The sequence below is a fragment of the Chiroxiphia lanceolata genome, chromosome 9 (assembly GCF_009829145.1).
Source record: "Chiroxiphia lanceolata isolate bChiLan1 chromosome 9, bChiLan1.pri, whole genome shotgun sequence".
Taxonomy (NCBI): domain Eukaryota; kingdom Metazoa; phylum Chordata; class Aves; order Passeriformes; family Pipridae; genus Chiroxiphia; species Chiroxiphia lanceolata.
Window position 1 is genome coordinate 8,268,798 of NC_045645.1, and position 23,120 is coordinate 8,291,917.

At 40.6% G+C, this 23,120-nt stretch overlaps 1 protein-coding gene across 6 annotated transcripts in view; it reads right to left on the reverse strand.

Moving 5' to 3' along the window:
- Nucleotides 1-23,120, reverse strand: part of EPS15 (epidermal growth factor receptor pathway substrate 15) — a 69,059-nt gene that overhangs the window by 33,020 nt on the left and 12,919 nt on the right. For 3 of the 6 annotated variants that reach the window (XM_032695796.1, XM_032695793.1, XM_032695792.1), the window contains 8 exons: nt 8,479-8,520; nt 3,913-4,002; nt 3,548-3,595; nt 2,493-2,588; nt 2,009-2,074; nt 1,414-1,539; nt 1,017-1,076; nt 5-205 (listed from right to left, as the gene is read on the reverse strand). In XM_032695796.1, the coding sequence (XP_032551687.1) occupies nt 5-205; nt 1,017-1,076; nt 1,414-1,539; nt 2,009-2,074; nt 2,493-2,588; nt 3,548-3,595; nt 3,913-4,002; nt 8,479-8,520 (729 nt within the window). Of the gene's footprint in view, nt 1-4; nt 206-1,016; nt 1,077-1,413; nt 1,540-2,008; nt 2,075-2,492; nt 2,589-3,547; nt 3,596-3,912; nt 4,003-8,478; nt 8,521-15,512; nt 15,648-15,841; nt 15,899-17,062; nt 17,247-23,120 lie in introns of those variants that run through there. The other 3 variants (XM_032695797.1, XM_032695794.1, XM_032695795.1) reach the window with 3 other exon arrangements.

The window sequence follows — 23,120 nt, forward strand, 5'->3', positions numbered from 1 at the left end:
ATACCTGTGTTAATGGTGTTTTGGCAGCTAAAATGCCTACAGGTGGCAAGGACTGATGAGACTCTTTGGTGGATGTTGAAGATGGAATTAATGGCATTGCTCCTGGAACACTAAGAGGTTTTCTCTTGGATGGTGGCACCAAAGCTGCAGGCAAGGACATTGGCACTGGTTCCTTCTCCAAAGCACAGTACACCAAAAACATGGCCTGAACAAGAAAACAAGGTGTGTGGATGTAAATATATAAGAAATAAAAACCCCCAAACATATATATAGACTAAAGAATTAATTAACAAATATCTTGGTATAATTTTTTCATTATGTTTCTCCGTTACAAGCCCCTCAACTAAACTGCAGCTTATTGCCTTCTCACTGTGTCTCAGTACTACTTTCATTCCAGGTTCACTGCTTAGCAAATGAAGTTCAGTACTTTTTAGAATATTAAAATGATTCTCTTAAATATTACCAAGCTTTTACCATGACTTGTGGAATTTTATTTGAGAGAAGACTTCAAATACTTAATATAATGTACCACCATTTTCCCAGGAATTGCTCCACTTAGCATCTATTCTTTTGCTGTGGCCATCTCTTATTTACCACTTCTTATTTCATCAGTCCTGGCATAAATAGTGTTAAAATTCTAACCTGCTAAGAACTTCTGAAGAATTTATATATAATTTCTTCACAAAAATTTTCCTCAAGGGTACCTTGAGGCACTCAAGTTCTATAAATACTGAAGGTTAAGGTAAAACTTCCTCAGTGAAAAACACTCAGTGTCTCATGGGACAGCAGATCTCAGGTGTAAGTTTTTAATGGCTCATTTAGCCCTAAAAGAAAGTTATGCTGTGTACTGAGAGACATTCAACAAACTGACAGAAACATTAAACAGTACTAAAACTTGATTAAGGTCTCCAAATAAGGATAATGAATGAACCACACTGTCAAAAATTAATACACAAGGCATCTATTTTAAACTCTACCATCAGTATTTCAAAACCCCAGGAGGCAGAGGTACTTACAACTGCAAACTCTTCTCTGTCCAACATTCCATCACGGTCAATGTCACTCAATTCCCACACCTGCCAAAAAAAAAGGAGAATGTAGGGATGCTTGCCTGAACTGCAGCATCTTCCTATTTAAAACCTCATTAAAAACAAACGTGAGAACAGCCTCCCTCCACCATATCCCAAGTTCTGTTGAGATTAACAGCACTAGTTTTCAGTGAGCAACCTACACTGTACTAAAAGGTGATCTACCAAATATCAAAGGAAATTTTACTTAATTTTTCAGTTTAACAGTTGCACATGTGTGGCCGTTCCATAAGATGGCATTAAATAGTTTAATAGTTAATTTAATAGATTGCTGAGTGCAGCACAGGCATTATTTGTGAATTAACAATTAAGAAGATGTTCTTACTCGTCCTAAGATATCCACTGGAAGTTTTGAGTTAAGGAGTACAGGTTTCACCTTATCCCCCGACAACAGTCCATTCACTGGATTTAGGCTGTCAAAAATAGCATCATACTTGGCTTTGTCTTCTGGCTGCAGGGGCAGAAGAAAAATATTACTTATGCAAACAGTCACACTCGTAGCCTAAGAAGCAGCAGTTCTTTCACAAGTACTTTTTTCTTTTTCAATAAACACACACTGCAGTTCCTGATGCTTATAAGAAAATATGAAAAAGATATTATTTTAAAATCAGCTAGAGACTCATCCAAAACCCACTGAGATTTCTCCTTCAATTATTTTCATGGCTTTAGGTCACTATTCCTTTTTCCCCCCCCCCCTTTATTTCAAGTTTCTAAACATGAAGAGATTTCCCAAGGGTTAAGTGTTCTTATCAAATTAGGTCTTCTAGCCCAATTACAGATTTGACATGAATGCTAACTATCATACTTTGTAAACTGTAACTACCAGTAGCATTACCAGTAGCATTAAATTTTTCTCAGAAAGACATGTTTTCTTGCAAACCAGGTAACAGTTCTTGGTAACAGTCTGATATTCAGTTTACCTTAACAGCCCATGGTAGATCACTTGATGCTGTTCCACTGAGTAGCAAGGGACTACTGGTATCAGTCTAAGGAAAAACAGGGCGGGGAAAAAACCCACATTAAAAGACACATGATTCTGAATTTGCAAAACCACTCCCTTATTTGAGAAGGTGCTTCTCAAAGCCAGAACTGCATTTTAGTCACTCATACCAAAATTTAGAGTAAAAAATTTAAAATGTTTCTTCCATCAAGAACAACACCAATAGAACAAATACCATATATTTATTTTTTCTTTCAAATTACACAGAATTTTATATTAAAATCCCCACCAGAACACGTAGCATCTTATTCCACATGGCTTAATTTTCCCCTGTTGTAGGGTTCCATTGCTCTACAACTTCACCCTCTGAAGTGTTTGGTATTTATACCAAACCTTCCTAATTGTTCACTTAAAAGCAGTTCTTACTAATGAGTTCATATGTTCAATTAAAAGAGAAATCTTACAAATCTTGGTGGAGGAACAGGCAAGTTAAGACTATTCAGGGAAACATCCAATCCATTCTGTGCACACGCTACAAGTCGCAAAGCCACAAAAAATTCCTAAAGATAAAAAATAAAATTTGGAAGGATTTATAATATGAAAATACTAAAATTTCAGAAGAGTTAAGAGCTTTTCTAGTATTGCTATATATACAAAGGGTTGCAAATGGCTCCAAAGGGGGTCAGAAAGTGAAAGAAAGCAACAGGCAGCAACTGAGGGATTCTTCCACTGAGGCAAAGTTTGTAATTAATTTTCCAAGCATTTGGTAACTTCCAGTCCAGTGCAGTCAGTTCTCAGCACTCAGTTCTTCTACGACAGAACAGTGCAAATTTGAAGTGTAATTACAGCTGTTTATCTTTGAGGAACTGAGCTGATCCCAAAGACGGTTGATGGAAGGGGAGGAAAACAGAAAAAAGAAGCCCCAAAAAACCCAAAATTGTTTGGCAGACATTACAACCTCCTCCTTTTGCCACCATGGGATGAAGCAGTTCCCTCTCCACAGACTGTTCTTTAAATCAAAGAGCAACACACACTTAGAGCTTGTCTGTAGCACCACTGATATGTAAAGTCTGCCTCCACACTGCTCATTGCCACAACTTGGGCAGGACAGCTCCAAACAGAATGTATTAATGTAAAGTCCATCAAAATTAGATAAACAAGAATTTTGGAGATTTTACTAGAATTTTAATTTCTGCATTGTTTCCTCCAAGATTAAAAGGAAGAAGTCACCTTCTTAGTAAATACAGTACATTAAATCTTGAATTACTTCTCAGCATATTGTACTGCACAGCTACACAGTAGCCCATTTTATGACCTGAAGAGAAGCTGATGAGGCAGCTGAAGGCTATTTCATTTATTGTAGCTTTTACTCAGGTGGGAATTACACATCTAATTTCAATTAGAAAAATCTGGGGGGAAAATCGGTTAGAAAAACTGCCTGAACCAGAAATCTTAACTTTTGTCTTGTATTATGGGTTTCTAATGGTCAGAGTAACCTAATACATAGAAATAATCATACCTGTTTGTTCAGGATACCTTTGCCATCAGTATCAGCTAAGTCCCAAATCTAAAACACAAAAATAATAGAGACAAAGTGTTCACAGCACTGAGAGGAAGCTGGCAAGTTCTCACTCAACAACGCATTCTTGGAGGAAAGTTCATGTCTTAACTTTCATGATAGCACTTACTTGTGATGACAAATTTAAATATTGTTTTAATTTCCACCACAAGCTACAAATATAGTAGAATAAGCAAGGGCACTGAAGTTGGAAACTATTGGACAGAACAACATTAGGGAAGATCATGTACCACTAAATATTTTAATTTACACAGGATACTAATTGACGCAAGAGACAGGATAATTAAATCATTGTCATTAAATACCTTTCCAAGTACCAAATCTGTCAAACCAGACTTTTTCAAGAAAACAGCTGCATCAGAAGCTAACACTCTTCCAGCATTAGCAGAATCAACCTGGGGAAGAAAAACACCCTACATGACAAACTCGCTTTTGAATTGATGTCTTTACACAGGCTCTCAAAAAGCTAGCAAAGAAGAATGCTCAAGTTAACACAGTCACTTTGAGAACAATCTTTAGGCTTTTTGTCAAAAGCAAAACTACCTTTCATTAAAAATCATGTTACATTGCAATTAAGACATTTTGAACTAGCTGCTCCAGATTTAACATTTATAGGCAGGCTTTGGAAGTTGGTATCTTAAACACTGCCAAATTTAACATATATTACGCATATGTACCTAAGCATCTTTCACACGTGTTTCACAATGGTCCAGAAAAACACACTTTATCCTAAGACTCAGGGAGATAAAAATTTTGCTGGATGACTGAGTTTGGGGCAGAAGCAAGGAAGGTAACCCAAGGTAACCCAGGTCTCTCAAGTTGTAAGCCAACATCCCAACACAAGCATAAATCTTACAGTGAAGCCTTAGATTAATTCCACTTAAAAACTGATAAAAACACACCAATACATATGCAAGCAATCAAGTGTTCACTGCTCTAAGATTCTGACCATCATTTATGTCTGAATTTCAAGGTCTCCAGTAGTAAGTTTAAAGGACAAAGCCCAAGAATTTCTCAAGCAGACAGGGAAGGTTGTTCATAATAGGCCATCACCTGAATTACCTAATCAGCCCTTCGTAATCACAGGTTTCTCTTCTTGATTCCTGCAAAAAATTTGACTTGTATGGACAGAAATGTCCCAGAGTCTGATTACATTTCATTGTTCAGCTATGCATTCATTACTGTTACAGTCTGGAAAAGAAAGCTCTGCTGAGGATCCCTTTACCACCCCACCAGAGGGAAATACTCCCTAAAGTGAAGCTTTTTTACAGCATGAAGAAGTTGGTGACAGTTTTGGCAGACCAACCAGCATGCATTTCTCCCTGCATCAACAGGGAGATCATTAAAATACATAGCTATTACTTAAAAACTTTTCAAGTGGAAAAAGCAAGCAGAAAAACCTGCATCACCTACATGGTGATGTAAGGACAAGGGAAATAGAGGAAAAGCTCCAAGTCTTTGAGAGCTTAAAGCAAAAGGATGCTTAAAAAGGGCACAGTATGGAGAATGGGACTCAAGGGTATCTTCAGTCAATTCAAACTGTCACCCTTTATACATCACACAGGTAGCTTGAAGATGCTGCTGCACTGCACCATTTACAGTCTCACAGCTTTGTGTTTAAACAAAGACTATATTCAATATTGTGTTTGGAACGTCAGACCAACTGCCCAAGTTCACAGGTGCAGCACTCACAAGGTGCTCAAAGCAAACAGCTTCCAAAGAGGGGATTAGAACTGGCTGGTGAAAGCCTGGAGAATTTATCATTTGGAAAGAATGCTGCAGCAAATCAAAGCTGTCTGTAGACACTTCTGAAAGGGAATAAAACACTCAGAAAGCAATCCCAAAAGCGTCATTCAATACAAAAGTGAAAACACCTTTTGTTTTCAACATAAGTAGTATGATTTTAATTAGGAGAGGTTTTTTCCTGTAAGTGAGGATTCCCTGATAAGGGCAGTAAAATTACAAGCACTTCAGCCTTGTAGTTAGGCTGCTTCTCAGATTTTTAAAATATCCAATTCAGTCTGTATGGGAGAGCTGTTCATCTTACAGGCAAAAACCTGCCATGACACTGCATGAAATCCCCCTTTTCAGTGGAGTCAACCTTGCACGTAAGCACAGTAATCTTGGCATCCACTCAGAAAACCTCCAGCCCAAGACTTCTCTTTCAGGAAAGTCACAAAACACCACAGTATCGGCTGTGTTTACTTTTTATTTCCCTATGTCCAACCCAGAGGAAGGTGACTTTAAGGGATTTAAGCAGGCTTCTGATTTAACCCAATAAGCATATAGTTGCTTTTGGTACCTAAATTTCAGTAACTATTTTTTTTTAAAGGGCTGATTTCAATTTCTTTACAAATTACTGAGTCTTGAATGTTGGGATGGGGGTACTTATGTTTGAATATTGCACTGAGAAGACTGCTGGTGTTTGTCACTTATACACCAACTTGGCAGTTTTTCCCTGATACACAAAACTTAGTTTTCAAAGCTGTATCATTAAACAACTTCCTTGTTGCACCCTGTCTTTTGTAGGGCCAGAAATTATTAAAAGTTATAGACAAACACCTGATGCCATTAGGTCACAAGGTTACAGTGAGCAGTACTTCAGGTCAGGATTCATCAAGAATTCAGCAGCAGCTCAGGCACACAGCTTTCCTGCCACACTGCATCATGTGGTTAAGTAACTTCCTACTGCTTTCTGACCTGTATTTAAATTTATCCTTTAACCTCACGCTGTTTTGGGAGTCAGTCTAGAAAAGGTTGAAGAGAAAAATAATTATTTGAAAGAAAAGTGTCCCTGTTAAAAGGCTGAGATTCCAATCTCATTCTAAGTACAAAGGCCAGGATTTGCACACATTGCACAACACATTATGCCAGATGAATTACTTTAAGCTGGAAGTGTACTCAGCATCAGAGCTATTTCAGGTGAGAAATTTATTCTCACATTGCATGGAATGCTCTGAAGTACTTCTGGTATATACTGAAGAATAAACCCACTCTACCAGCACCATGGGACAGAGTGGGAAACGTCTTTCTAACATTTCTGTTCTGAAAGTTGACATCTCCTTATCTGAGGAAGGAAAGGTAGAAGTTCTTTAGTACAACTGAAAGTCTTCAGACACAGTAGATTTGAAGCTACTCTTCAGGATAAACGCAGAAAAGAGTTCAGCTGAGCAAGTGAGAAAATTAATCCTCTGGAAAACAAATCCATTGGCACAACTTCACTAAGAGTAACATCATGTTTAAGGAATCCCCATTCCTGTACACTGCTGAGGCTGCTGGACAACAAACAGCACTCCAGTTTCACCAGGCTGTCTATTCCAACAAATGGAAGATGCTAAGTGACTTAGGAAACAGTATCACATTTGAGCTTTAATTCAGTTTCTTTATCCAACATTTTGCCTCACATTTCAGTGGTTAAACAACTGCAGTCAGGAGGAAGAGACAGACAGGCACATGGCAAAGGTGGTGCATGACAGTGAGAGTCAGAAGTATTGACTAGGAAACCTAATGTGCAAAACAATTAGTTCCTTGCTTTTTCTTGTTCCCTTACAATGAACATCTTATAATGATATGGGATTCTCCTAAGGCTTTTAATCCAATGCCTAGAGATGGATTTGTCCATCAGACTGAAGGAAAACTTTGTGAAGGTGATACAATCTCCTTCAGCCACCAGGAGCCACCTGAACTTAGAGCAAAGTAAACTCTCTCCCCTTGTTTAGCAATGTCAAATCTGCTACTCTCCTGTAGTGGAGAGAAACCCTTATTAAAGTACAATGGAAAGCTCAAACTTTTCAGGCATCGTAGCCTTTAACTGCTGTTTTATGAACTTGGTAATGGGACTAATCCTCTAAACACAATCCAAAAATAGAGCATGGATAGAAATCATGGTCTTGTCTCTTCCCCAACAGATAAGCTTACATTCTGATGTTGACACCCAAGAGAAGGTCCTAAATAAAGAGGTCATATACACTATATCCTGCCTTAGGACAAACAGACAGGAACACTACCAGTTGCACAAAGTTAAAAACCTCTTCCTATAAGGTTGTTTTTTCACAGGTTTCATTGATTATTCATTAGATCGATTAAAAAAAAAAACACCTATTTTGAATTGTTTTATACAGTCATGTAGTTTACATTTCCTTGAAATTTTTTATATCATATTTGTACAATAAAGCACATTACACACATGATAAAAAATATCGCTATTACAAAGTGGGTGAAACAGCTGGGGGTTTTTTTAAATGTATTTATAGGAACTAAGACACCTTAGTATTGCTGGGCCAAAATATAAAAGACAGGTGATAAATACAAATTATATTATATTTTATTTCTAGATATTTTTATTTTTCCATTATAAAGCCAAAATATTTGTATCTGTTGAGTGAAGCTGCAAGAACTACAGGCATTCTTTTTGCATTCAGTGGCCTTCTATCCAAATTTCACTCCTTACAATATCCTGTAAGCACCTCTGGGGATACTCCAAGACAGATGCAAGTCTTACATGATGCTGCACTACAAACAAGAAATTCAGCTTCACTTGGAAAAAGGAACAAAGAACATTATCAATACAGCACTTTCAGAATTCACTCCATTCCAAGAGCTCACAGTCTGTTAGAACCATAAAGTGATGTGTGTCATAACACTTGGCAGTTGCCTGGCAAATAAAATAAGTCATCTTACAACCAATATTAAATTTATACCAATATAGCTCAGGCCTAAGTTAGTTTCTATAAAATTATATTTTAAAGCAGAATAGTGCTCCTTGAACTTTTATTGTTCACACACTGTTGGCCAGCCTGAGTGCATAGCAAAAGAATATCAATTCTTTAAAATCAAAATGAGGTTTGTTCTCTCAACCAGAACATACATACCTGTCGATAGAATTTCTCATACACGGGATTTGCACTCGATAGCTGTAAAAGAAATGAGAGAGAAAATTAACCCTGAAGATCCACACATTTCAACTCCCCTCTTCCCGGGCAAATAAAGATATAAAACACTTTCTATTGGTCTTCAAAGAAGCTTTATGGTTTTATATAATTCTATCTATTCTGTAAAATGATGAGGACTACCACAAAATGCTTCACGCTGTAACTTTTAGAAGACTGACTTCTTGTTTTGCAGTGACACCAGCCCAGCTCAGATTACCATCACCGGGTCACCAGGTGAGGCTCTGTGAAACAGGAACTCTTGGGCAACATCGCCCACAGGCAAAAGCAGAAACCTGAAACGACTCAGGCTAGGAAGTGCTCTCTAATATTAGAGTACAATCATTTTATTTTGCTCTCCACTGCATCAGTGGAGAATTTAGTGTCATGTGGAACCAGTCGATAAAATTTTCAGTTATCCAAATTAAACCCTGGATTCACAACTAAATCCACAGCAACAGTCCCACAGTAAAAAACAGTAATATTTTAACATTGGTTTTTGTAAATTGAACCCTTGTCAGGGACAGCTTCTGCCTGCATTCCACTGCCATCCACCAGGCATTCAGTGCTCACCTAAAGTTAAGTGGACAAGCATAATACAGCTTCTTTGGAAAAGTCTCTTTCTTTATGAATTTATTTTTAAATCATTCTTAGAAACTCTAAAAAAGCCTAAGGCCTGAAACAATGCAAACCCACACATCTTGGCCTACACCAAATACCCTTGCCCAGGGGATTCCCAAGAAATGAACTGTTAGGGTTACCTCTCTTCCCCAACATAAAATCAGGCACAAAATCAGATACTGTTTTCATGAAGTGCATGCTGCCTAAACCACAGCTGCATGACTGGGTGCATTTATGCAGAGGATAACCCTAGAATTACCACAATGTGTTGCCCTGACAAAGTCAGTTGTGAACAACTGAGCATAATGCAAGTTAATTACACAATACACACTAAAAAAGCCCAAAGCACATAACTTCAAACATCATCAAAAACAGAGTTCTCCCTCTTAAGAGGAATATGATCTAAAACCCCAGATTCACAGACCTTTGTACAAACCAAATCCAACAAAGTAGCTTCTTGGGATTTAAAATTTAGAAGTTTGAATTGAAATATAGAAACAGTACTGTAGATGTTGTGAATCATACAGCTGTAAAAACCCACTTTACTACAGTCTGTATAAATGGTGAACAGTTAAATAAAACGACATACATTTTCCTACAGCAACAGCAAATACAGTTGCTCTTTTGGCTAAGTACTTATACCTTCAGAGGTGTTCAAAGATTATTATGAGAGGAAGTTTGGCAGAAACCAGAGGTGTAGTGCAATGCTGATCAACCACAGAATGTGTGCAGTATCACCAGAACATCCTGAAAGACAAACTATACAGGATAGCTAGAAATAGCAGAAGAACTTCCATTCAGACCTTGATATCTGCTTATTCAGCAAGCACACTGCTCCAGAGACACTCAGTTTCTGATTTTCTGAGGGTTTTTTTGTTTGGTTTTTTTGGGGTTTTCTTTTTGGCGTGGGGAGGAGCTGAAAGCCTGACAACAGGGACACACAACTGGTGAGGGTTTATTTGTTTATTGGGAGGTGGGTGGGAAATACCTCTCCCGTAGGCAGACAAGAAAAATTACATATGCTGGGAAACCATCATTGGTATTCACTGCAATACCTCCATTTTTATAGCTTAACCTTGCTCTGACTTTGCTCTGGTACCCAAAGACTTTTATTATTTCAGCCAACAACTAAGCATGCATTTACACAGCCCTTAAAAATAGCCTGACAAAATATATCCAAGTTTTGACAGCCCTCAGACTACCATAACACCAATACAATAAACAACTTCCAACTGCTCTTCAGCACCCCAAAGCATGCTGTCTTTTCTCACCTAAACCTTCCATGCTGTAATTACCAACTCAGCTACACCTTGCACAGCAACCTAGAGGGGTAGTTCTCTCTAACATTCAGGTATTTGACTAAGTACTGTTTGTTAGAATGTAAAAGTCTAGGCACAAAATTAAAGCTCTGAGTAGAAAACTAGAACAGAGCTGGCCAGTGCACACACTGGAACCATCAATTCTTGTGCATCATCCCTCTTGCTCAATATCACCCTTTGTTCAGCCAAATGTTTCATTATTACAGCCAAACTGATCACTGTCACTCCTGGACAGGAAACACCGTGTTGAAGTCCTGCAATGAAAACATTAAGTGCAAAATAATCTTTTCACTCAGTACTTAAGAGTATGAGCCAATAATTCTTATTTATTTCATTACTTTTTCCAATATTAATTTTAACATCAGTATCACTGCAGTAACTGGAATTTCCTGTGATGCCGCCTAGAATAATAGTAGTAAAAAGGCTTCCCAGACTATTTTGCTAGTAACAGACTTGTTTTTCCTTCAAAACACAACCCACAATAAACCAACAGATGCAAAAATAGTCTAGGATATTCTTCTGAGATAATAAGAAAAATATTGTTCAACACCTTTCCAAGTGCTGCCATAGAATTTGCCCGGTAAAATTCTTATTATGGGGTTTGTAACAACCAATTGCAGAGTAAATTCAAGTTGTTGTAAATGCAAAAAGGAGGGAGGGAGGAAAGGTCAGATTCCACAGCATATAAAAATAGCAAGACATTATTATGACTCCATTTCAAAGTTGATCACTTCATAAGGGTAACGTGTGTTGTAGTAATTACAACCTTTGACACAAACCTATGAACTTTAGAATGCTATCCTAGGAAATAAAAAACACCTTCAGGGACACCCGTCTTTTTCATCTTCTGTTGTCAATCAAGCCTTTCTATCTCCATGTTTTCATCCCTCTGGCACACTTGCATTTAGCTGTAATAAGATACTATTACCAGTCTGTCCACCCCATCCAGCCACAACCTTCCTTCCACAGAAAGGTTTAAAAACAAACTGACAAACAAAAGTTTTCCACTGAGAAAAACAAGAACAACTTTCCCTTCTGACCCCAAAGCTATTCTACCTTGATTAAAATCCCAAACACAGTATTCTATCATGATGCAAAGCTCTAGGACTCGTTTTAAGAGTTTCCAGGACAAACAACACAATCTGGCCATAAATGTTTTCCATGTAGTCAGCCAGTCAAAAAACAGGTAAGTTCAAGGCAAGTTGGTTTCCTCACAATGCCCTTTGCAATGTCATGGTAAAGCCTTCTAGCACTTCCAATTATATAACCAAGAACATCTTCTACAGCAATAACAAAGGTAAAAATAAGAAAATATTTACTATAAATTTATACTAAATACTCCCATGTACTTCAAAATTCAGCACTTTCCTTCCCATTGAACAGCTGAAGCATGAACAAGGACTGCTGGCTTATCTCTGCAGAGATGTCTGTCACTGCATAATTAGAAATGGTTCCATTTAATTTTCAAATTGCTACGGAAGATCTCCACCATCTTCTAATCAGTACTGAACAAAGCCTGTATAACATGAAAGAGTAGCTCCACTGCCTTTTCAGATGCAGCCACTCTCCAACAAGGTGGATGCGATACCAATCAGAAAAAATTAAGTTCTATCTGCGTCAGGAGCAGTCAGCCTCCTCTACGTGCAGGTTTAAGCACACTCATGCACACTCAGGTTTCTTCATCTTTCGTGCAGGACAGAAAGAGGAACGACAGGTCCCTCGCTCCACTGAAAAGAATAAACTAAGATCTTAATTTGATCATTTTGTTGATTCCTTAAAAAAAAAAAAAAAATCAGCAGTTTGTCAGAGACTTCGAAATCTTTGGCCCTACATTGTACATAACACGCACATTACTGTGAGGGTACCATTCATACTGCAAGTATTTAGATCCTGTGTATTCCAGTAATAAGACGTTAATCCTGGCAACGTGTGCATGAGACAGGAATCCATCCAGCTCAGCCTCAGCTGTAATACTCCCATGTTTCCCTTCAACAGCACAGCACAGCATTCTGGACTCTGCAACACAACACTGAAGTTTAAAATGAGGCTTGCACCTAATTAGGATACAAATTGATATTACATGACTTTGTCTTGCATCCCACAACGACTTTAAGACAACTACCATATTTCTCACAAAATGCATTTTATGACATCAGGAAGACAAACACAAACAGGTATCTTCCTGTTCTCCCTGTATCTTCTTTACAGTCCTTCCCTGAACTGTGAGTTTCCCCCTCAATCACACATGGGCAGTTTTTCAGAATAAACCACAAGTTCAATTTTCAAGAGCAACAAAAAGTTTTTGAATGTCTGTGTTAGATCACCTTTCAACAACCATCTCTTCCCCACTCTCAACATGCATTTTCTGCATCTTCCTCCCTAAATTCCCCACATGAAATAGGCCAGAGACCATTCTTGGAAAGTCAAAAAATACAACTCTTTATATTGCTTCCAGCTTAATTTGAGTTTTCCAATAACAAATGACAATCTGTGAGATAGGACAGGTCCTTCTCATTGCTTGTTTTCAAACTAAAGGCAACCACAACAAAACATTCACGTGGCAGAAGTTCCCTTAGAAGTTCCCCATTAAATTCACAGTCATGCTCAGACCATTACACTCCCTGAGCACACGCAAGTGGCAACAAGATGTTGCAAAATGGGGAGATAAAAGATACTTCAGATTACCGATAAACTGGAGAGAGAAGGGGGAGATAAATCCCCTTCAGTTTGCAACCCTGTTTCAAGCATACTGGGTGTAATAGATTTCACTACAGCTACATGGTCCTGAAGCGTTTTTACTAATCAGCCAACAGAATACAATTAGCACCAAAAAGTTTCAAATCAGTGAAATTACAGCTTTGCTATTCAAATAAAGGATGTGCAGCCCACTCAGACACTGCAGCTGCAAAATCATGTGAAAATACCCTCCTCTCATTTGGAAATACCCAACGTCCCAGCCCTGCTAAAGCACTGTCAAACCAAACATGGGAAAGGGAACAGAAAATCAGACATAATTGTGAGCCTGAGTGCAGGTTAATGTTCCTCTTACTCTCTGTCCGTGATGTACAGCAGAACATACTGCTCTGCACACTTTCACTGCTGGTGTCAGTAACTGATCTCAGTGCAGCCATCACTGCACTCCCCACCCCCATGCTGGCATTTTCACTTCCTCATGCTCATCTCAACAGATTCAGGACACTTCACCATTTGTTAGGACTTTCCACAACCCTGATAATTCCACAAGTTAGAACCTATGTTGAAAAAAATTATCTTTAGGCTTGCTCGACTTTCTAAGATGAGTCTTATGCAATGCAAGATGGGAAAAACCAAACAAACCAAAAAAAGAAACCCCTACACAAATGGTCAACACACAGAAATAGCTTCCTCAGTTTAACCACTGATGTAAGCTGCAGTCACAACTGTTTTAAGGATACTGCCGATTTTTCTGCTTCTGTCAACATTATCACACTCGTATTTAGTCCCCCTTTCATGTGACCAAAAGAGTAAATAAATTCTACAATGAAAGGATTACACAGCCTGTAAGCAATAATGTCTTGCTGTAGAACACACCAGAGCAGACACTCTGCTCCTCTCCCCTAAACAAGAGCCAGAACAGCCCATGCCTTTAGATCAGCAGAACGAAGGCTGCTGCTCTGGGAAAACTTCTGTCCTCTTCAGTAAGCAGATGTTTTAAACTTCTTTCTTCGGCATGAAGACTGTAGAAAAAGAGACTCAGACAAGGCTAACTTAGCAATTTTAATATTAAAGCAAGCTCTCACAAAACCTACTATACTTCAAAACTCTGTACCTTTAGACCCTTAAAGACACAATTTTCTCCAAATATTTGAAGCTCACATTTAAACTGAACTGTCCTCCTTTCTTTCCTTGAAGTGGTTGATAATATTCTCAAAAGTCAACTACATAAGTAACTGCAAATTGAGCAGCCTTTCTACCAATTTCCATGTCCTTAAGCAATTCATGCTTATGTACCAGCTTTACTTTCTGTGAATGTCACAACTGATTCTCAGATTGAAGCATCCCAAGGCAGGAGGGTGCACCAACAGGCCTGCCTCAGGTTTATGTCAGGTAAGAGTGAAAATTTCTCATGTCACTGCTAAATGAAATTAAAAAGCGTCAAAAAGTGCAGTTCATTAGCTATCGCAGCTCTAGGGAATAAAACATAGACCTAACGGTATAGAATAACCTGCGTGAAGCGATTCTATTACCGTGGGGGAAAAAACGCAATCAACAAAGATTGAGGTGATGTGAGATCACCCGAGCACGAAACGCTGCCAAGAGCCTCCAAGTTTTAGGGCCATCACCTGCAAAGCTCTTCACCGTGAGACACCTGTGCGGGCAGTACGCGACAGCGGTGTCCCCACACCGAAAACACGGTAAAATGACTTCCAAGGAGCATCTTCGGAGACGTGTTTCTGTGACTACAAGGAACGAGACTCTTCATCCCGGGCTGACCTGCCCACGTCCCCGGAGAGCCCCCGGTGCCGGTGTGTGGGGAGGGCAGCGCGGCGGCCGCGGTGCTGCCCCGGGCGGGGCAGCGACACGGGCACAGACACGGGCAGGGACACGGGCAGGGGCACCTCAGCCGGGCGCTATCGCCCTCGAGCACCGCCCGCGCTCGGGGTTCGCGGGACGGGCTCGCTGCGCTCCCACCCAGCGCCCCGTGTCCTACAGAGACAAAAGACGGACCGCGGCCGCCGCAGCCCCGCGCTGTGCCCGCCCAGGGCCGCTCCCGCCCGAGTCTCCCTATTCCCGAGCACAGGCACCTGCGGCCGGGCGGCACTTCGTTCCCCGCCCGCGGCGCGCCCGGGTCGCGGCTCGGGGCTGCCCGCCCGCCGCCCCTCGCTCGCCTTCTCCCTCCTTCCCTCCCTCTCCCACACACGGACACACCCCCGCCCCGCCGCCACCTGACAGCGGCGGGGCAGCGCTGCGGGGCGGTGGCGGCCGCACAAAGCCCGGGCCGCCCGGGCAGCCCCGCGCCGGTCCCACCCCGCCCCGGCCGCAGCCCCATCCCGGTACCTGTGCCAGGGAGAGGCGCGCGGCCATGCTGTTCCATCCCCCCGGCCGGGCCGCAGGAAGGACGCGCCGCGGCCCCGCCACTCGCCGCTCAACTTCGGCAACTTCCCCAGCCGGCCCCGGGCAAATCCCGGCACCGGATCCGCGCCCGCCCGCCGGACGGAGCCGGAGCCTCCCCCGCCGGCTCACGGCGGCGCGGCCGCCAGCAAAACCGGGCGCGGACCACGGGCGATGGAGCCGGAGCCTGCTCGAGGCGGCTGCAGCGAAAAGCTGGAGCTGGAATTCTCGGCCTGGTACGGTGGCCAACATTCCCGCTCCTGGCCTGCTCTTACCTTCCCTGTTGGCCCTGCTTCTGCTGGAGATGCTTCCAGCATGTTGAACGGTTACAGTTCTCCAGTCTAGTCATGACACAGGTGGGGGAAGTCCCAAAACAGGAGGTTCACCAGGTCTGGGCTTGGTTGCAACACGTTTGGGCACAGGGCCCAGGAGGAAGTGGCGCGTGAGCCCAGCAGGATGTCCTGACCCGATGCATCCTCTCCTGGCTCTGCAGCAGCAAGGAGCAGCCCTAGGCTCAGCCTCCTGCCTCCCTCCACTCACTGGAAATTAGATGGCTGCCCAGGCAACTCTTGGTTGTACATGTCCATCTCCTGACTGTTTGTACTCAGGGGAACAGTGGGTCTTCTTGGAGGGGGAAACCAGAAGAAAGGGATGAGCTATCCTTATGACAGGAGAGACTGAGACAACACAGGTAGCAAGAGAATGAGGAGCAAGCTGGAGAGGGGAGCAAACTGCACCATGCTCTCCAAACCTGTGAGAAATTATGGTGTATGGACTGGCTCAAAATGAGATCCGTGTCACCACTTATTCACCTGCTCCTCCTGTACCTGCTCACTCCCACACACTGAATATTTCACTCCTACTCTGAGCTCTGCCCTACCACAGCACACATCAGTCACTGACAGCAGAAAGAAAATGTTCCTATTTTTATACTTCACCCCAAGATGCATTAGGCACAAACTTAAATTTGAAATACACATTGGGAACAATAAGAGAAAATCACCTGAAGTCATACTTGATGATTGCAAAGGTTTTCCAACATGCTTTGTTTTCTTTCTCTGTTCTTAATTCTCTACCACCGCATTTTTTTTGTCCTCCTCAGCTCAGTTGCATGCTCATGCCCCACCTCTGCATCCCGTCATTCCTCAGCTGGCAGTCATCCTGAACTGCTCATCAGCTGTCATGAAACATGTGGAATCCCTCCTTCCCACCTACTCCCTAATAAAGGTTTTATAAAAGTACTGCTTTACCGACCTGCTTCTCAGTCATTTTTTCAACAAAAGAAAGAAGACATGGAGGGGAAGAATATAAAAACCAAACAGAATAGACATAAAAATATTCACACCATTCACATACCACTGTCACGTCTCTACTCCACCTAACACTTATTCTCTCCTAAGTAAAATCCCTAGAAAACAGCACAGGCTTTTATAATTCCAGGTTGATATTTTTCTTCTTTGATTAAAATAGGAATACTATCCCATCATAATTAATACCTGGAAATTAAACTGGAAGATTGTAAAACTACAGCTGTGTCTCCTGGGGATGGCAGTGTTTGAGGCCATTAGTATTTGGGAGGGGGCCTCTCGGTAGGGATTTGGAGGTCCAGGGTTTCTGTTGGCTCCCATGATCTCATGTGTGCCCTTTGCTCTGGCAGTTGTTTTCTCAGTCTCCTCTCCAAGACAAGGAGAACGGCTACAGCTTGGCAGGGACCGGTGGCCTCTCAGGAGAGAGGCTACACCCAGGCTGATGTGTTCTCACTGCAAACAGAAAGCAAATGCAAAACAGGGACCTGGGACCTGGCTCTGGAGTTAGAGGCTTGATGTGGAGAGCTGCTATGAGGAGGATTTTTTTGGTAGGCTGTCTGGCTCAGCAGATGTGTTCTTGCTGCTGTTCCCTTTCTGTCTGCTGGGTATTGCATCAAGTGTTTCCCATCCAATCCAGGACTAGACCCTCAGGTGCAGTGAGGCTCTGGAATAAGAGTGTTCTGGCCAAATGAGCGCTCCCGAGGGCCTGACCCTTCCTGGAGCCTCTGGGTTAGAAAATACACACAACAACAAAACCCACCATTTTGTCCCTCAAATTGTGAAGTGTGCAGCAGTCCACTGCTCCAGAGAGCCTTTCCATATTGCTGTGGAGCTCTCCTGAGCAGAAGCAGCAGTTGCACTTGCAGCTTAGGAACCTTAGCAGGCAGTGCCAGGTACGTGGTTACGTACCTTCACCCTGGCAGTGCCTACAGCACACTTGGCTCCTCTCAGAGACAGGTGGACTTTCAGTCATCACCCATGACCACTCTGTCCACAGTCAGAGGGCAAGAATAACTCATGATAACCACTGTGGCCTCTGCAAATTAAAATAATAATGAGTTTCATACAACCAATGTTGAATTAGTGTGGTCATGTTGTTCTTGATCATTCTGTGCATCTCACAGACAAATTGTCCTGGATGCCTCCAACCACCTGAGTTAAAACAACCAGCTCAGAGCCTCAGATATCTCTGTAACAACTACAACAGCACTTGTCAGCCTCCTGACAATAAATGATTGTACTGCAGGTTTGTACAAATCTATAGTGACAGCTCCCAGAAGGAAACAGCTCTCTGCTTCTAAGCTGGAGCTGAAATGTCATCACCTGACATCAGGTCATAAAACTGGACTTCATACTTATTTTCTGCCAAGAGAAAAATTACGGCCACTAAAAACTGTTGGTAGGCTTGCAAAACAATGCCCTCCAACTGCCTTTCTGGTTTAGCCATGAGCAGCTCACTAGGGCTTGGCTAGGGCAGAAGATCTCCTGAACTCTGGAATTAGGGGACTTTCCAACTGTACCTCTCCTGCATTTGCTCCTCAGTGGAAATCCCATTTTTCTGTCTCTCCCTTACAGACCCCACAAATACTGACCTTTTGCAATATCTTCTGCACTGAGTATTGTGTAAAGAGTGGTAGGATTCTGTGCTGGGTTTTCAGGAAAGCTTGTTAAGAATATAAGAAAGTTAAAAGGTCAATGAAGTGTGAGAACTTAAAGTAACAGTTTCATTTTATATCCTTTCACTTCAACACCAATACTCTAGCAGGGAATGTGTTTATCTGTAATTTGCTCTGTAATAACTGCTATATGTTGATTTTTTTTGTCATAAGATCCTCTATTACAGGACACTTGATACCAAAAGGACACGGAAAACAGTATTAGCATGCTAATATTTGTAAGTATAATAGGATTTTCTATGATTCTAAGCACTGACATTTTGACAAATGGGTACCAGATCTCAGTGATTTTTATTGTTTCTTTAGAAGGACAATGCATAAGGTTATGTCTACACTGGACAGACAAGTGACTGCTAACAAATCAACCCCAGCCAAATGGGTAGTGAAGGCTGGGCCTTGCTGCAGTGCAGCAAGCACAGCAGCAGCATAACCATTTTGGTACAAATCCCCACTGTAAGACACTCTAAGAGGATAAAGCAACTTGTTCTGGTACAGTTGAATTTGAAACCTGTGCTGCAGCAAAACAGTATAGAAAGGCCTTACATAGTTAGAGTCAGACACCAATGACCTCCGTGTTTCATAAATCTCTTATGATCACCAAATGTGTTTGTTAGTAAAGCAAACACGCCTAAGAGCATTTTAATCATATCCACTGGTTTCCCTGGAAAAAGTGTCCATCCTTTCCTTTCTTATAGCCTTGTTTACCCTATGGATGAGCACACAGGAAGCCCAAAACATCACACAGGCATTTAGTATGACTTGTTCTGCTCGTTCTAGGAAAAGTGTTACTACAGCCCATGAGCACTGGAGGTTGAGAGGAATGACTCACTCCTGCCTCCTGCATACCTGAGCATGGAATGACGTACCAGCCCTTCGGAATTCCAGGGCAAAGCAGATTAGTAGCTCCAGCATTGCATATACAGAATCAGGGATCTAAAGGTCAGAAGGATTAAACCATTTTGAGTTTTCCAGAACTAAAGGAACCACATGCATGAACACACAAAATCCTGGCTTAAAAAACAGCCACTGTGTTCTATGGTCAAAGAACACAGTATAAGGGAACCTGCTCACAGGTAGACAGAGACTGTCTCACATTGCACAGGGTTCAGAGAGCCCAGCAATGCCCATCCTGATCCCAAACAGCATTTTCCCATACCTGGATTATTGAGAGATTCTTCCTGAGAAACAAGGAAGATCATCATACTTGGATGACCTTTGGACTGAAGGCACCTTTTATCAGAAATCTCAGGGTACTTTCCAGGAGTAGTGGCACAAGCTGGTTTAGGGAGTCACGACTGCAGGCGTGCCTTTAACTAGAAATCACCCCAGGATATGCTTTACGTGCTCTTTACATTTTATACACCTGCAAGTTTTCTAGACAGAGGGTTACAGATAGGCTGGTAGGTTTTAAGGCCACAAAAGAACATTACAGTCATACAGCCTGACTCTATCTGACCTTCCTTCCATAGAGATCTGTTAATTTATGGGAGGTTTTTTGCATAAAACTTGTAATGTGTGAGTCCTGCAGTGTATCTTCTAGCAGCATGTCTAGTTACTAGAGTATGTACAGAGATCATTATGAAAACTGTAGAGGAATGATCTGCTAATTCCTCTCGTGCTGTGCTCTTGGTGGTTTGCAGACTTTCAAAGTTTTAGCTGCCCTGAAAGTGTTCAAAGTGGGTTGTGGTATGATCAAATTTATACAAAACTGTAACAGTATTAAAGAAGCACAAACTAGGATATTAAGGTAACTGCATATTTCTTCACCTCTAAAGTGTTTTCAGATGTTCAGAAATACTTTAATATATCTGAATTTAACTTCTTCATCTGGTAGAAACAGAGCATAGTATGGAATAATTGTACCTCTTTGTTTATGTAATATGATGTCATTTATACTGCAAATATTCAGAATCCCAAAGGTGAAAATTGTTTTTGAACTGTGATAACCAGAACAAACAATCTTGAATTTTTATTAAGAGATTGGACTGATATAGTTGAAAATAACCTGAGTAGGGCTTGAGTGAATCTCTTCAAAACAATTACATTTGATGGAAGAGATGGCAAATCTAAGATGCAGCAGTACAGACCCATCTGTGCCATTTTAAAACATACACAATTTATCTTTTCATTAAGACTGTAAGCATATTTTGTCAACCTAATTTATATGAGCCAATTTCATGGGGCTACACCTCATGCTGCAAAAGAATAAGAGAAAATGTTGATATACACAAGAGGTCAGCTTGGCCTCTATGTAATTAGCTGGATGACTGACAGCAGAGTGCCATTTTTAATTCAAGACCATATTTGAAACCCAGAAAAATCTTCAGTAGGCATTAATTAGACATGATGTCCAGCTAATGTAGCAGTTGGAGATTTCACCGCTCCTTGAACAGCTTAATACATGTTCTGACAGAAACAGAACAAGCAATATCACTGCTGAAACAGCATCAGTCTTCATTATAAATTAAACACATCAATATTGTAGTGTGTGCTGTATATTAAACCAAAATGAGGGTTGAAAACTAATATGTTTACAAAGTAGCAGGCAGGAAGGCTCCTGCCACCAGTTTCTTCTGCTCCCTGTTTCCGTAGGCATGTTGTCTATACTATAAATCCAGGGAATGTATGGCTTGCCTTTCTGAAACAATTATAAGATTATTATGTTTTAAGCAAATAGAAAATATTAAAAATATAATCTACATACTGAATTCCCAACATTCCCCTAACCTAGAACTAATTCACTCTGCACTTCATAAAGATCATTAATAAATTTCAAAATTATAAGATACAAGAAGTAACTAGGTAAAAGAGCATATTATTGACTATTTGATAATTTTTCTTCTCATGAAATTGTTTGTCTGTAAGACAAACTCATGACTATTTATGACATGATGCCATTTTTATAGCATTATTGTAAATCTTGATACTAGCAGGTGTTCCTTACTGAGACTTTCCTTTCCTGTCCTCCTAATTATTTTTATCTTATATATTCTTACCTTCTCAATTTTCTTTCTTATTCATCTAGTCTTAATTACAATCATAACAATGTAAATGGTTTGGGAAATACTAAAATAAAATAACACTGATGTAATAATGTTGGTCATAAGACAAAAAAAATAACTATCCCAAATCACAGTAAACTATTCCCTGCAACCCAATTTTCCAGCTGAGCAACAATTCAGGCACTAACAGCAAAACACACATTCAAGACAACACAATATTTGTGTTTAATTTTACAATAGTAGTTAAAAATTTTCTTAAACCATACAAAGGAGACTGCAGGTTGCACTTTGTGAAATCTATCAAACACCACATTGCAATGTTCTTTCTGCAGGCAGAAGGAACTTGGTGTGAGTCTGTAGGAATCTCCACAGACACTCCTTCTGCTGCACTTCCCCTTCTCAGAACCACAATCCTGCTGCATGGCCATAAATGAGAAACCACCATGTGGATTATTTTTGATTTACAGCTCTGCAGCAGGGAGAGGAATCTCCTCTGTTACTTGGCCAACTATTGCACAACACCAGCAGGCGAAATGTTCCCTTAAGTGCAAAACATATAATCCCATTGGTGTCAACATGTAAGAGCAAGGAATGTTGCCTTAAAACCTCTCTTTGTTTTTTGGACTACTGAGTAATTGATGTGCAATTATATTTTTTCATTCTTCTACATCAGTTTGGTCCTATGAATAATAGAATGTAACTTGATCAATGAGATAGCACCTAAAATATTTTCCTTTATGAAAAATGTTTTAAACACATAAATATGACTGCTAAATATCAAAGACTGAATATTCTCTTATTGCTGTAAAGCACGAGTGTAGTAAATAGTTCACAATTCAACATACGTTCTCATTTGGTTAAACACACAATGCAAATGAAACACAAAATATCCTTAAAGATGACCAAATTAATGACTGATTTTTTTGTTTAGCTGGTTTTGTTTGATTTTTTTTAAGATTGAGTTGCTGAAGTAATGCAGCAGTGATTCAGCCTTAATGGAATAGTTTAAGGTGTGCACGTGTCTGGTCAGATGCAAAAAGGGATTAATGGAATTTGAACTCCACCAGCTCACAAGGACTTGCTCACCTCTGTGTCACCTTATGTTCCTATCCTGTTATCTGTAATAAAAGATATTTCATCAGCTTCACCTGTTCAGCAGGTGAAGCTGATATATCTATAGAGAGATATAGCTATAGAACAGCTACAGTTATGAAAGTCTGGTGACTATGCATAAAAAAAGTTTCTTTAAGTGAGTTTACTAAAACTCACTTAAATAGTAGCACTTTAAAAAGGCATGGAAAATACTTCCAGCGTAATAATCACTGTGACTGTGAAAACTACATCATGTTCACAACTGTTTTTCAATCAAACTTGCTCAGTTTACAAATAAAACTACATTTAAATATCTTCTGGTCTTAAAAATGCACCGCAGAATCTGAAAGACTCTGTTAACTCCCACTGTTATTGGTAATATTAATTTAAATAAAATGCACAAAAGCTGAGAAGCAATTGAAGAATGTATAGCTATCTACAGCAGATTACCAAAATTATTGACGATGATGCACAAGT